Source organism: Drosophila elegans, unplaced genomic scaffold, assembly GCF_018152505.1.
Source record: "Drosophila elegans isolate 14027-0461.03 unplaced genomic scaffold, ASM1815250v1 contig_183, whole genome shotgun sequence".
Classification (NCBI taxonomy): Eukaryota; Metazoa; Arthropoda; class Insecta; order Diptera; family Drosophilidae; genus Drosophila; species Drosophila elegans.
Genome location: NW_024545550.1, coordinates 12127876 through 12140447, shown reverse-complemented (window position 1 = coordinate 12140447; position 12572 = coordinate 12127876). Strand labels below are relative to the sequence as shown.

General features: G+C 40.2%; 1 protein-coding gene across 2 annotated transcripts; it reads right to left on the bottom strand.

The window, feature by feature from the left end:
* Positions 1 to 1356: 1356 nt before the first annotated feature.
* LOC108141534 (protein Wnt-2) lies at positions 1357 to 12020 on the bottom strand. Of its 2 annotated transcripts, none has more exons than XM_017264972.2 (5): positions 10953 to 12020; positions 3441 to 3658; positions 2754 to 3037; positions 2493 to 2680; positions 1357 to 1809 (listed from the first exon to the last, which is right to left on the bottom strand). In XM_017264972.2, the coding sequence occupies exons 1-5, from the start codon at positions 11006 to 11008 to the stop codon at positions 1497 to 1499; spliced, it is 1059 nt and encodes a 352-aa protein (XP_017120461.1). In that variant the 5' UTR covers positions 11009 to 12020; the 3' UTR covers positions 1357 to 1496. The 2 variants fall into 2 exon arrangements, with proteins under 2 accessions (XP_017120461.1, XP_017120462.1); XM_017264973.2 differs by having other exon boundaries at positions 3441 to 3653.
* Positions 12021 to 12572: the final 552 nt, after the last annotated feature.

Sequence of the window (12572 nt, the reverse complement as noted above, 5' to 3'; positions counted from 1 at the left end):
ACCAAAAGCCTACAGTTCTAAGTCCATAACTTTTCTTTCAAGCATCCAATTTCGCAGTGGTATATCTTAAAAGTCTTCTAGCTTAGTTCTCTAAAAATCTGCGATTAAAACTTGGTTTGAAATTTCAAGCCGATTTTTTTGTAAATTTTACGATGTAACCCCTTTCTAAATCTCCGAAAAAATGGTCTGTGCAGAAAAGTGAGCAAAAACATGCCGTTTTAAATCCATAACTTTTCTCTTAGGCATCTGATGTCAAACTGGTATATCTCTAAAGATTCGTGACTTAAGCCTCTAAAAATCTGCATTTAAATTTGGTTTGAAAATATTGAAATGTTATTTTTACGATAAAACTCCTTATTTAATTTCTCAAAAATAGCATTACAGAAATGGCACCAAAAGCCTACAGTTCTAAGTCCATAACTTTTCTTTCAAGCATCCAATTTCGCAGTGGTATATCTTAAAAGTCTTCTGGCTTAGTTTTTTAAACATCTGCGATTAAAACTTGTTTTGAAATTTCAAGCCGATTTTTTGCAAATTTCATGATGTAACCCCTTTCTAAATCTCCGAAAAAATGGTCTGTGCAGAAAAGTGAGCAAAAACATGCCGTTTTAAATCCATAACTTTTCTCTCAGGCATCTGATGTCAAAGTGGTATATCTCTAAAGATTCGTGATTTAAGCCTCTAAAAATCTGCATTTAAATTTGGTTTGAAAATATTGAAATGTTATTTTTACGATAAAACTCCTTATTTAATTTCTCAAAAATAGCATTACAGAAATGGCACCAAAAGCCTACAGTTCTAAGTCCATAACTTTTCTTTCAAGCATCCAATTTCGCAGTGGTATATCTTAAAAGTCTTCTGGCTTAGTTCTCTAAACATCTGCGATTAAAACTTGGTTTGAAATTTCAAGCCGATTTTTTGCAAATTTCATGATGTAACCCCTTTCTAAATCTCCGAAAAAATGGTCTGTGCAGAAAAGTGAGCAAAAACATGCCGTTTTAAATCCATAACTTTTCTCTCAGGCATCTGATGTCAAAGTGGTATATCTCTAAAGATTCGTGATTTAAGCATTTAAATTTGGTTTGAAAATATTGAAGTGTTATTTTTACGATGCAACTCCTTATTTAATTTCTGAAAAATAGCATTACAGAAATGGCACCAGAAGCCTAAGTCCATAACTTTCTTTCAAGCATCCAATTTCGCAGTGCTATATCTTAAAAGTTTATAAAAAGTCTATTAAAAGTCTATAAAACCTGCAGTTTTGAATCCATAACTTTGCTTACAGGCATCTGAAGTCTTGTGGCCTGAAAAAAAAAAAACCAAGAAATAAAACACCTGGTAACCATATTTGTGGATGTTAACTTGTTATATTTTATTCTGGAATGTGTCTGTATGGTGGCGTGTTGTGTGTCTGTGAGTGTAATACATTTCTCATAATACTTAATAAACGAATTTCCTAATACTAGCAGCGCACTGGTCCTGCTTCTATTTACTGTCTATTTACAGGTGAACTCCTCGTAGCTCTCGTCGCACTCGTCGCACTTGACCTCGCAGCACCAGCGGAACTGGCAGCGGCACTGCTTTGTCCGCCGGATGTGCTGCGTATTGTGGCCACGCCCACAGCAGAGCAGGTCGCAGCTCTGGGGGCCGTGGCCGGTCCGCTGGCAGGTTCTACCGCCGGTGCCCTGGCTGCCCGTCTGCAGACTCCGCTCGCAGTAGTTTGGCGACGCCTCCAGGTAGATCAGCTCCATGCGCTTCGGCCAATCGAGGACCGGTTTTGGGGCACGAGCGGTGCCCGCATGCTTCTTTCTGAAAAAAAAAGAAAGAGAGAAAAAGAAATTAGTATTTCATTTTAATCTTATGTTGTATATATCTTTTAAACTAATATACAGCTTTTTTGTTTCTCAGTACGATCATTGTATTAGGCTCAAATATTGAACATAATACAAATTATTTCAGCAGGATCTATGTATTTAATTAGTAGTAAAAGTATTTTATACTTTTTTTTGAATTGGATATTTGATGTTTACAATCTTCATTAAACTTATTTTTATATTAACGTGTTTTGTATTAAGATTTGGGAAGTTCTAGCACCAAAATTTACCAATTCAATATTTTAAATGTAAAGAAATAAGTTAATTAATGTCCTTTTACGATTTATGACCGAAATGGTGCATGAAAAAATGTGTAAAATAATTATTGCCTACGGAAAATGTTTAAGTATATTTATTTATAATTATAATTATAATTATGCTGTTCCTCAAATATTTCATATTTTTATATTTGTAAAATATAGTATTATTTTAATTTATTATTACATTTTGTTCTTTTGATACTGTATAATCTTATATAGTAAAAAATAATTTTTGGATTGGTCAGTATCAATTACAATTTCTTATTATCATATTAAAGTTTGGTATTCAACCCCTCCTTCATATTTATTTATTTTCTTAGAGAAGACTTTTAAAAATAATGATTTGTCTTTGTCTCACCTGCTTAATACTAATCTCAGTCCACGTTTGCCTTTGATGGCTTGAACAGTTTTGGCTTTTTGATACTTATTCATGAGCTTATCGCCGATCAGGCGAAAGGGCGGCAGGCTCTTCCAGCAGGTCTTCATCACGCAGGAGCCACTCACGCCATGGCACTTGCAGTCCGTGCGCAGCATCTTCTTGACCAGCTGAAATGGTGAAAACATATTAATTTAGTGATAATACAAAATATATCATATATCAAATCGTATCGCTACGCACCGTTCTGCCTGCCCGATTGTTGTGCAGATTCATCAGCGTGCGGGCATCTCGCTCCAGTTCGCGGGCATCCATGAACCTGCGTGCGTACCGCATCCCGAAATCCACATCCGCCGAACAGCCGCCCCACTTCCAGGGCTCGTCGGGCGTTCCTCCCGCTGTGGGCGTGGCCTTGTGCCGCACATCGCAGCCGCAGGTGGAGATGTTGCCGCGGGCACAGGCGGCGGTCACCGCATAGGCCGCTCCGGCACTTGCTATCGCATAGGTGTAGGCAGCCTCACGCGAAGCTACGCATAAATATATAGTTATAGATGCATATCAAATGAAGCTAATAATAATATTTTACAACAAAAAATTAAATTTTAATTTATTTTTATGCATTAAATTGTTGACAATGAAGTAGGAACTGCACGATGATAGATTTTAAATACGTATGGACAGAGTGTAAGCGAATGGTACTCTTATTTTTATTAGCAGCCATGTTTACTTTCACTTCTTTAATCTAAAAAACTAATTTTAAGTTCCAAAAATCTGTTTTTATTGCTCAAACCAATTATCGAGTAAACCAATCGTAAGCCACCAATGACATGAGCATTTTTTTTATATGACTCCCAGTGAGGGTGTTCATGTCGTGATGGGATTGGGATTGCGATTGGTATTGGGAATGGGATGCACTGCAGATGCACTCACCTGTGGGTATGACATGGGCGAAGACGTTGCGCTGCCACACCTCGGAGCAGTTCCAGCGGTGTCCCCGGAACTGGTGCTGGCACTCCTGGGCGCCCAGCTGGTGGCCCTCGCCCAGGGCGATCAGGGCGTCGGGCATCTCGCGGCACATATTCCGCTGGCCGGGAGTGAGGCCCGGAATCCGGCCACAGAGCATGGCGGATGTAAAGCTGGACACTAATCTGACAAGAAGGCAAACAAACAGAACCATAAATAACACCCTGTAGAGCCACAATAAATAAATAAATAAATAAATAACAAACGAATGCCGATCGGCCGATCGATCGATCGATCGATGGTGATCCGCAGCCAGATCGATCGTACGATTGCCAATGGCTGAAAAGCTGAAAAGCTGAAAAGTCGTGCACACCAAACGCCGCCGGCTCTTTTGGGCTGGCTGAATGCATTTCCATTTCGTTTACCATTGGAGGCTTCAGTTTCGGCTTGGAGCTGTGAGTTCCAAGCCGCGAGCCTCAGCTCCAGATCTCAACCAATCGAGTCGGCTCTGGCCAAGATTAATGCGCTGCAGTTGACTCCAGCACGGGGACAAATTTATTATGTTTTTATTAATCGAACTAGAGGGGTTTTCTTAATAAAACATATTGGTTTTAGAAAGCATGTCAATTTTATGTTAAATTTGAGACTTTTCGACTTAGTATGTGAACATTTCAAAGCTAAAAAAATGTTAGTTTTAAATGTTTTAAAAAGGTTATCAAAAGAAAATTCATTTCAAAACTTATAATTTATTTGTTGGTGTAAAGACCAATGTGATTTTTGATGTAACACACAACTTTAACCTGTTTAAAATGTCAAAATCTTAGATATCAAAATGTTAAATGAGAAATGAGACTCTATAAAAAGGTAAAGTTAAAATAAACATTACATATAATTATCTGCACATTTTTATTAACTTGTAACTAATTAAAAAATGGTTCAAATTTTACTTAAGGTTTAAAATATTCTTACATTTTTCATTTGGCTAATATTGACTTTATGATCTCCTTACGCTTGTTGTCCAGACTAATTTTAATAATTTGTTAATGCCATTTTGATCTATTTTTACCCAGTGACCTAAGCTTTTTTCCTGTGTATTTGTGGCAGGTGGCTGTGGGCTTGGGCGTTGTACTGTCAGTTTTAGTCAAATCCCAGCCGCCAGCTGTATTATTAGCCATAATTGCACGGAGATGCAGATGGAGATGGAGATGGAAAAGCTTGGCCATCCAATCGTGACTCGCTGCAGTGTCTAATCAAGTCGCGTTTACTTCAGCTCAAGCTTCAGCTTCAGCTTGAGCTTCAGCTCTACTTGAGTTGTCGGGTTAAATGGCGAAATTAATGCTAACAGTCAAAAATGGCAAATGGGATTAATGAGTTTTGACAATGAGTTGCAAATTGCCAATTTCAGATATTTCTCTCTCTATTCGACTGCCTCCCACTTGCCACCCACTCCTGCGACGTGTCGGCTGTCTAACCTGTCGACTTGCGGCTGCCAAACCAATCAGCATCAAACAGCTGCGGCAATAATCATGCGATCGATCGATCGCCTGCTCGCCTTTTGTCCATGTCTGAAGCCAAGTTAGAGCCAGGAAAAGCCAAAGAAACACATCCCCGGGCCAAACAACTGGCGCACGGGTGGGCAACTCCGCCATTAAAATACAAATGCAACCCAAACTCCAATTGCCAGCCATATGTTTACACAGAAGAAAATATAAAAAAATTTTAATTAGAAATTGTGCATATAAAATGGCACAAACTGTTTTTCCCAGAAAATTGAACATAATATTTTAAACCCAATACGCTTCAATAATAACATCTGTTTGTTTAGAGATTATGTTAAGACATAAGAATTAGACCGGAATTCTTTGGATATTAAGTGAAAGTATTATCACAAAAATGTTGTTTTATTTTATTTCTAAAATAAAATTTTAGTATAAAAATGTACACAAGCATGTTGTTTGTTTTGATTTATTTAAAATATATGTTCCAACAATTTTTAGTGATCCTCCTTTAAACTACAAAACAAATAAATAAATTATGTAATGTAGTTATCTTTGTTAAAAATTCTCTATAAAATTATAGTTGCATAATTCCATAATGGAAGTCAATAAAATTTTGCAACGTGTGTCCAAATGTAAGTGGCTTTCGCTGCCTGCCACTACTCGAGTGTCTCCAACTTTAAGCCAAGCTGCGGCTTCAGCGAACGAGGAACTCTTAAACGCAGCAATTAAATCAATTTACAGAAATTACACATTTTACCAGCCGCAGAGGAGCACGAAGACATGAGCTTAAACCCTCGGCAAAACGTTGATTGTCGATCGCTGATTTCTGATATGGGATCGCTTTACTTGTTGCTGGTTTGTTGAACAGGCTGTTAACATGGCTCACAACTGGAGTCGAACGTCGACGATCGACGGCGAAATTGGTGGTTAAACTAATAATTAGGTGAGTTTAACAGAGGGCCAAGAGGAAGGGACCGCCAACCTTCAACTCTGCGGTGGCCGAGGTTGGCCCGAAATACGCGATCGATCTGTCAGCACATCCGCTCCGCCAGTCAGTCATCCAATCAGTCAGTCGGTCATTCAGTCAGTCATCCAATCAGCCATTCAGTCAATAGCTTTTACGTGCGTTCGCCCAGCGTGACCGTCAAGCCCCCCGCACCTCAATAAATATGGTATATATGGTATGGGTATACTCTCTACTCCACTACTCCAAAACCTGCCGGCAATCAAGGCGGCCATCTCCTGATACTCACAACCCTTTTGTTTTTAGCTGCTTTATTTAATTTGTCGCTGGGCCCGCCCGACTGCTGTTTGCCTGTTGCATGTCAACGCCGACAATTTCATCATCATCATCATCGCCATTACCAGAACAGATTTCAGTTCCAGACCCATGCACAGTGGGAAAATAATTCCAATTTGTCATAGTTTATGGCATTTTAAAATTGCAACTTTAATTGGCTCCGAAAACGACTGATTGCTGATAAAAACTTAGTTTCAAACTAAATGTAAAACTCTTATCTATTTTATTAAGAAATAGACTTGACCATATAGAAAACATTCAAGCTAAAATCGATATGATGCAAAATCAGCTAAATCAAAACGCCGTATCTATTTTATTACATAAATTCATATTGAAATCGCTATGATAATAATATTTGAGAACTCTTCTTTTGATTGTCAGACATGTTTTAAACAATTTGAAATTATGATAATTAGGGTTAAGAACTATATATTATAAAATCTTCAAATTTAATAAGAGATATTAGGTGTTCAATTTATGGTAAGATTAATTTGTCTGCCAATATGCAACTTAGCTGTCTTAATCATCTTTTCTTACAGTTTTTAACAGATATTACAAAAAAAAAAACTTATGACATGTTATGCTTTAACTATACACAAAGCTCTTTTTTGTTCTTAAAGTGGCACCATTTTTTTCTCTGTATACTCATACCCAACCCCAATCCACTCCATGATCTTCAGGCTCTTGAACAGTCCAAGTCACGTGTGCTTGATTTGCGCTTTGTTTTGAGTCCCCCTTGCTTTTTTTTGTCGTAGTCCTTAGACCGCTTTACTCTTTGTATTATCTCTGGTTCTATATCGGGGTTTCTCGCTCGCTTCGTGACCCTTTATGAGGTTTTTAAGAGCAAGGACCTGTCATGAACTTGATACCACTTCCGCCTCCGCCTTCGCCTCCGCCTCCACTTCTGCTATTTACCATCTCCCCTACTAACCGTTGATCACAAAATAGAGCCTGGCATTTACGCAAAACCGGCAAACTAGTTCCAATGACAGTCTTATGGTTTCTGCTGTCCGACAAATTGGTGATTCCTCAAGGCACTAATTTGCACAAAAATATTTGCCACGACATCGCGGACTCATTAAAAATGGATTAAGCCGGGTGCATAATTCAACGGCAGCTGGAGCACAGCCACTTATGAGTTTGGCCACGAGCAGCATAAATGGCCAATAACAAGACCCAAACCAGCAGCAGCACAAGCAGCAGCAGCAGCATAAAAACCCCAAGAAATGCTTACTTAATGCGCACTTTGGAGCCTCATAAAAATATGACTTTAATATTTTCACGCGCAGGCGTAGCAGCTAGCTATCCACTGGTGGACCCATTGGTGATTTCCCCCGATCTCCGATCTCCTCGACTTTATCCCCAAGTTTAGGGCCCGTAATAATTGTGCGAATCTAGTCGACCAAATAGTTTCGACCCACCGCTGCGCAGGCGGCTGTGTATGTTGTTTGGGCTAAGGCCTTACTCTCCACGGAAAGGCGGCTCTTGACCAGTAGCGCCTCCAACAGCAGGCAGATATATATGGCCGGCGCTCCGTCTGGTAATTACATGCCTTGCTGACATGTTCATGGCCCTCCTTGGACCTCCTCCGGCCCAGAGTCAAGCGCCAATTGGAGGCGGAAGCAACAAAGGCGCTTTAATCCGACCAAAACAATGCTTTTGGTCCGGGGGAAAAAAAAAATGTTCACTCGATCCCTCAGTCCCTCAGTGCCTCAATCCCTCGGTGTTCAGTTTTCCGTTTTCGGGGCATTTGAAAGTTTTGTGTGCGCTGATAAAAACAGCTTTGCTCCTACAGCTGCATGTAAAGTGGGCGGGGCCGGGAGGGAGTGGTCGGCGGTGGGAGCGGACAAACCGAAAACCCATAAAGGCTGTTCAACATGCCATCAATAAAACACAAATATTCCGAAAGGGGGCCGCAAGGAGAGGCAAAGTGGACAGAGGATGGAGGAGCACTGGAGCATTGGAGCATTGGAGCGGAGCGGAGCTGACCATGGTCATGGCCAAGAAAAATGTCGCTGCCACGCTCAGACAAACGGCCAGCAACAATTGCTGGCCATCCTGGCCACAAAAACGACGACGTAATTGACCAGAGAAAGACATATGTGTACGAGCACCGGGAGAAAAGGGAATCAACAGGTTGTTTAAAGGCACAATTATGGCAATTTGGTTTCGAACTCTGCGACTTTAATCATAACACTTAAATGTGTACAGTTGCGGTCAAAATAATAGTAGTATTTAAGCTTATGGAAAAATCAATCAAAAATAGTATAGAAGCAACTTTTAAGAATTATTTTAATATTTATGTGAAGCTAATACTATAAACTAAATGTGACTAATATAATAATGTACAATAATCATAGGTATAATACATTTAAAAACTTTAAGAAATAATGGATAAAAATCTTTTTATTATTTTTATTAATTTAAAAACCAAGTCAGATAATAATTTCATTCCAATTCAAAGTGCAAAAGAACGAAGATTTATGCTTATTTCCTTAAATTGCTAAAAAATTGTTTACTACAGTTTTTCGAAAAGTAAATTTTAAGAATCTACTAACAGTTTTAACAATATCAAAGTGATTTTAACTCTGATTTTGTATATTGGTATGTTAGCATTAAAGCATGGTTTATAAGTCCGACAAGAATATTATTCTTTGACAAATACTTACAGGTGTAATAGCTTAAAGGTAAACTAAGTTGCAAGGTAAAAGTATTTAAATAGTAAAGGGTCACTCCTTAAGCCTTGACTAAACGATAACCCCCCTCTTTGTTGATTCAGCACGCTTTCGTTCAGTGTACGCATGCCGTGTCCATGTAACAGGTAAAAGCCAAAACGGATCGTTCGTCATGGACAATTGGCAGAGACCAAGTGGTCGAATGGCCACTCAGGCAGTTAGCCAGTCGGCCAACCGCACTCTCGCCCTTGCCAACCCAAGCCAGCCCATTCCATCCCATCACGCCCTGGCAAACAGATCAACGCAGATAGTTTTGTTTGGGCTTTGAGGTTTGCAGTCGATCACTCATCCATGGCCGCAGAAAAATGGTAAGAGTAAGAGCAAACTGCGGCAACAATGCCAGCGACCAGCGACCAGGCGCAGATTCCGATTCCAATTCCGATTCCTCGACCACCGCGCCAACGACGGCTCCCGCACTGAGATTTTTTTGTTGCAGGTTGGCCTGGGAAACTTGGATACATTGGCAACATGGGCAATCTGGCAACTGGCAACTGGCAGCCAGAAAAACTGGCAACAGGCAAGAGTTTATGCCATTTTGGGCTTGTAAATGCAGCCACAACTGGCGCAGAGTGATCTTGATCGCAATTTGAGCGTTTGTCTGCACGTTCATGCGTTCCAATTGTCCATGTAAGAGCAGCAGTACGAGTACGAGTACGCGGAGATGTATCTGGAGGATGCAGCTGGTTTCCTGCTTTAAAATTGCAGTAACCTCAATTACACGAGCTAAGCATTTCTGGGTTAAGACCCTTTGAAGGTTTTTTCTTTTTTTTTCGGGTAAGTTCAGGTTCAGTTTGGCGAAGCTCTGCCCACAAGACCAGCCCACTGACAAGAACGAGGAGAATAAAAACACAAGAAAACAAGTCAACATGGACAATCGGAAGTCTATATACCCTTGCAATGAAAAATCAGAAGTCTAAATACCCTTGCAGTTATAAAATGTAAATACAGAACAACTTGATTTATGTGCTTTTGCAAAAAATATTATGTTCTATAAGATTACAGTGATATTTCATAGCTTAAGATATAAAGTATATATTTTTTTGCATTAAACAAAATTTATGTTTGGTTAGAATTTTAGTTTTATTGCATAAATGGTTCCTGTTTCTGTAAATTTATCTCTGCATTTAATTTTTAAAATATACAAAATAAACATATTATTGACCTATAACTTTCTATGTTCTGTGATGGCAAGTTCTGCTTGCAAGCTTTCGGTTAAAATATAAATACCATCTGCAAGGGTATAGGATACAGAAAGTGGAGAGGGAAAAACATCGCGTATCTTTGAGATACACTCAACTTATTGCCACTGCAACTGCATCATGGCAATTAGATAGCAGTCAAAACACACACATAGGCATAAAAACATAGAGACATAGAGACGGGGAGGCAACGTTGATGAGTTTATGGCAAAAATTGATTTCCAGTTGTCGTAGCCACGCCTAACACTCCAATCCGATTTTAGCTGGTCCTCGCTGCTACAAATGAGAAACTGCTGTCTTTCTGTCAGTTTTGTGCTTTACATGCTGCCTGCCATTTAATTGCCAATTTTAATGAGATTTTTTTGCAGCCTTTTACCGAACGTCTCCGGCCCCCCGAAAGAAACTTTCGATCGGGCCGCAAACTCTAAACAAACTCACACATATAGAACGAGGCGTTCCACTGTTTGGGCGTTCGATAAGGATTTTACATACATCGCGCTGTGGCTCCGCAGATAAAATTAGCGATCGTGTCCGGCGATGTGCGCGATATGAGAAAAGGTAACGAAAGAGTTGTCAACTCGTGCAGATCTGTCAGCGATAAATGGAAAACCTATCGCAATCCGATGGATAAACCCAAAAGAAAAGCCAAACCCAATACCGCCCGGGGATTGTGGCTACATAACATAACAGACATAACTGTTTGGCCGTTAAACTTAATGGGCATAACGTTTATGGGGCTACTATACCTTATTTCCATAATCCAGAGTATGTAGATTAAGAGCTTGTTATGTATTTTCCACATGACGATGCAAATCCGAGGCACACAACACAAATACGAGCCCAGCAGCTGGCACTATCATCATATTCTATTCGCACTAAAAGTCTCAATACTCAATGCATTTGAGGCTTAATTTCCTTTGCTTTCCTTTCCGTTCCTTTCCTTTCGCTGAGCTTAGCAGTCTCCGATTTCCACAGTTCCACAATACCGAGGGCCTTTTTGTTTCATTTTTTACCCATAAAACGCAAACGCCGACACTGGAGCCCGGAGAATCTGAAGAGCCAATGGCGAGAAACTATTGGGAAATAAACCGAACGCCTCTGTTGTTGTTATTATTAATGAACCGAAAAGGCAGACGGCAGCACTCAATACTTCTGCGAATATGACCAAAAACCGACGATCGAATGCCGAAACACAATACAAAACACACACTCGTTCGTATTTTGTCCATTTGTTCGTATGCTAATTAACACCTTCTTCTGCTCCAGCCAGCGGCGTTTCAATTAAGTCATCGCGCGATCACCATCGGATCTGCAAACACTTTTCGGGCAACGCGTGCGTTTCATTCATGCAAATCTCCGACTTGGCCCGGCCATAACTCAGACCCGAAACTGCCATCAGCGGCAGCATCATCCATCAGTTCGAGATTCAGGGGGCGGGGCTGTCCAGCGGTCCGGCCGTCCAGCGGTCCGACTACACGATTTTTTAATTTATGATAAAGCGCCTCCGACTGTCACAACGGAATTGCGGCAATAACCATAAACGGCTCAGCAGGTGAAAACTACCAAAAAAGAAAAGGCAAAAGGCAAAAGAAGTGCCGATGGCCGAGTGCCGCGATGAAGATCCCTCCCCGAGATCCGAAAATCTTGGGATCGTGTAGCGCTTAGACGTCCCGGGTGCTGAGATTAACATAAATGCAGCTCATTAGTGACGCAATTAAAGAGCCGAGCCGCCAAACGGATTGGGCCAGGAACACCGAGATGGATCGTTCGGTCTTTATCGATCGAGGGGAAGTGCTAAGTGATCGCTCGACCGTCGCGCGCGAGCTCAGTTTAAAAACTGAGTGTGGCCACCAAAAACTATACGCACACTACCTCGGCCTCAGTCACTTCGCCAAACAAGTTGCAGTTCGATGAGGTTCAGGCGGTGTTAAAAGGTTTTTCAAAAAGGTTTTTATTTGGGTAGGGGAAGGAAACGTGAACACGAGTCCTAAAGCAGACCAGAATTTACACTTATACCTATATAAAAGATATAATTCGGCCTAGCTTGACCCTTTAAACTCGTATTTCTAAGCTCAAACAAAGTTTTGATCTAGTGCTCTATCAAACTAAAACACTTTCTAACAAGGTTACAAAATTCGTGACGTAACATTTCCTTAGTGGCTAATCTGAATTACATTCAATTATCTAGAAATGACATTTTAAATATGGTCATCCAAAGCTGCACTTATTGAGTTTTAGAGGTATACCTTGTAAGTTTATGTTTTTATTTGTTTTTTGTTTCCATTATTCCGTTTTGATTTTCAGTTAGTGGTTAAGAAGTTCTGGAACCATGGACCCATTATTAATATTATTAAAACCCGAATTTC

What these genes read in the sequence shown, in the direction of transcription:
- LOC108141534 (XM_017264972.2), bottom strand. Translation starts at nt 11,008, where the DNA reads ATGTGGAAAATACATAACAAGCTCTTAATCTACATACTCTGGATTATG. An exon ending in CGCCCATGTCATACCCACAG is followed by an intron (nt 3,038 to 3,440) that starts GTGAGTGCATCT and finishes ATTTATGCGTAG; the next exon opens with CTTCGCGTGAGGCTGCCTAC. An exon ending in CTGAGATTAGTATTAAGCAG is followed by an intron (nt 1,810 to 2,492) that starts GTGAGACAAAGA and finishes TTTTTTTTTCAG; the next exon opens with AAAGAAGCATGCGGGCACCG.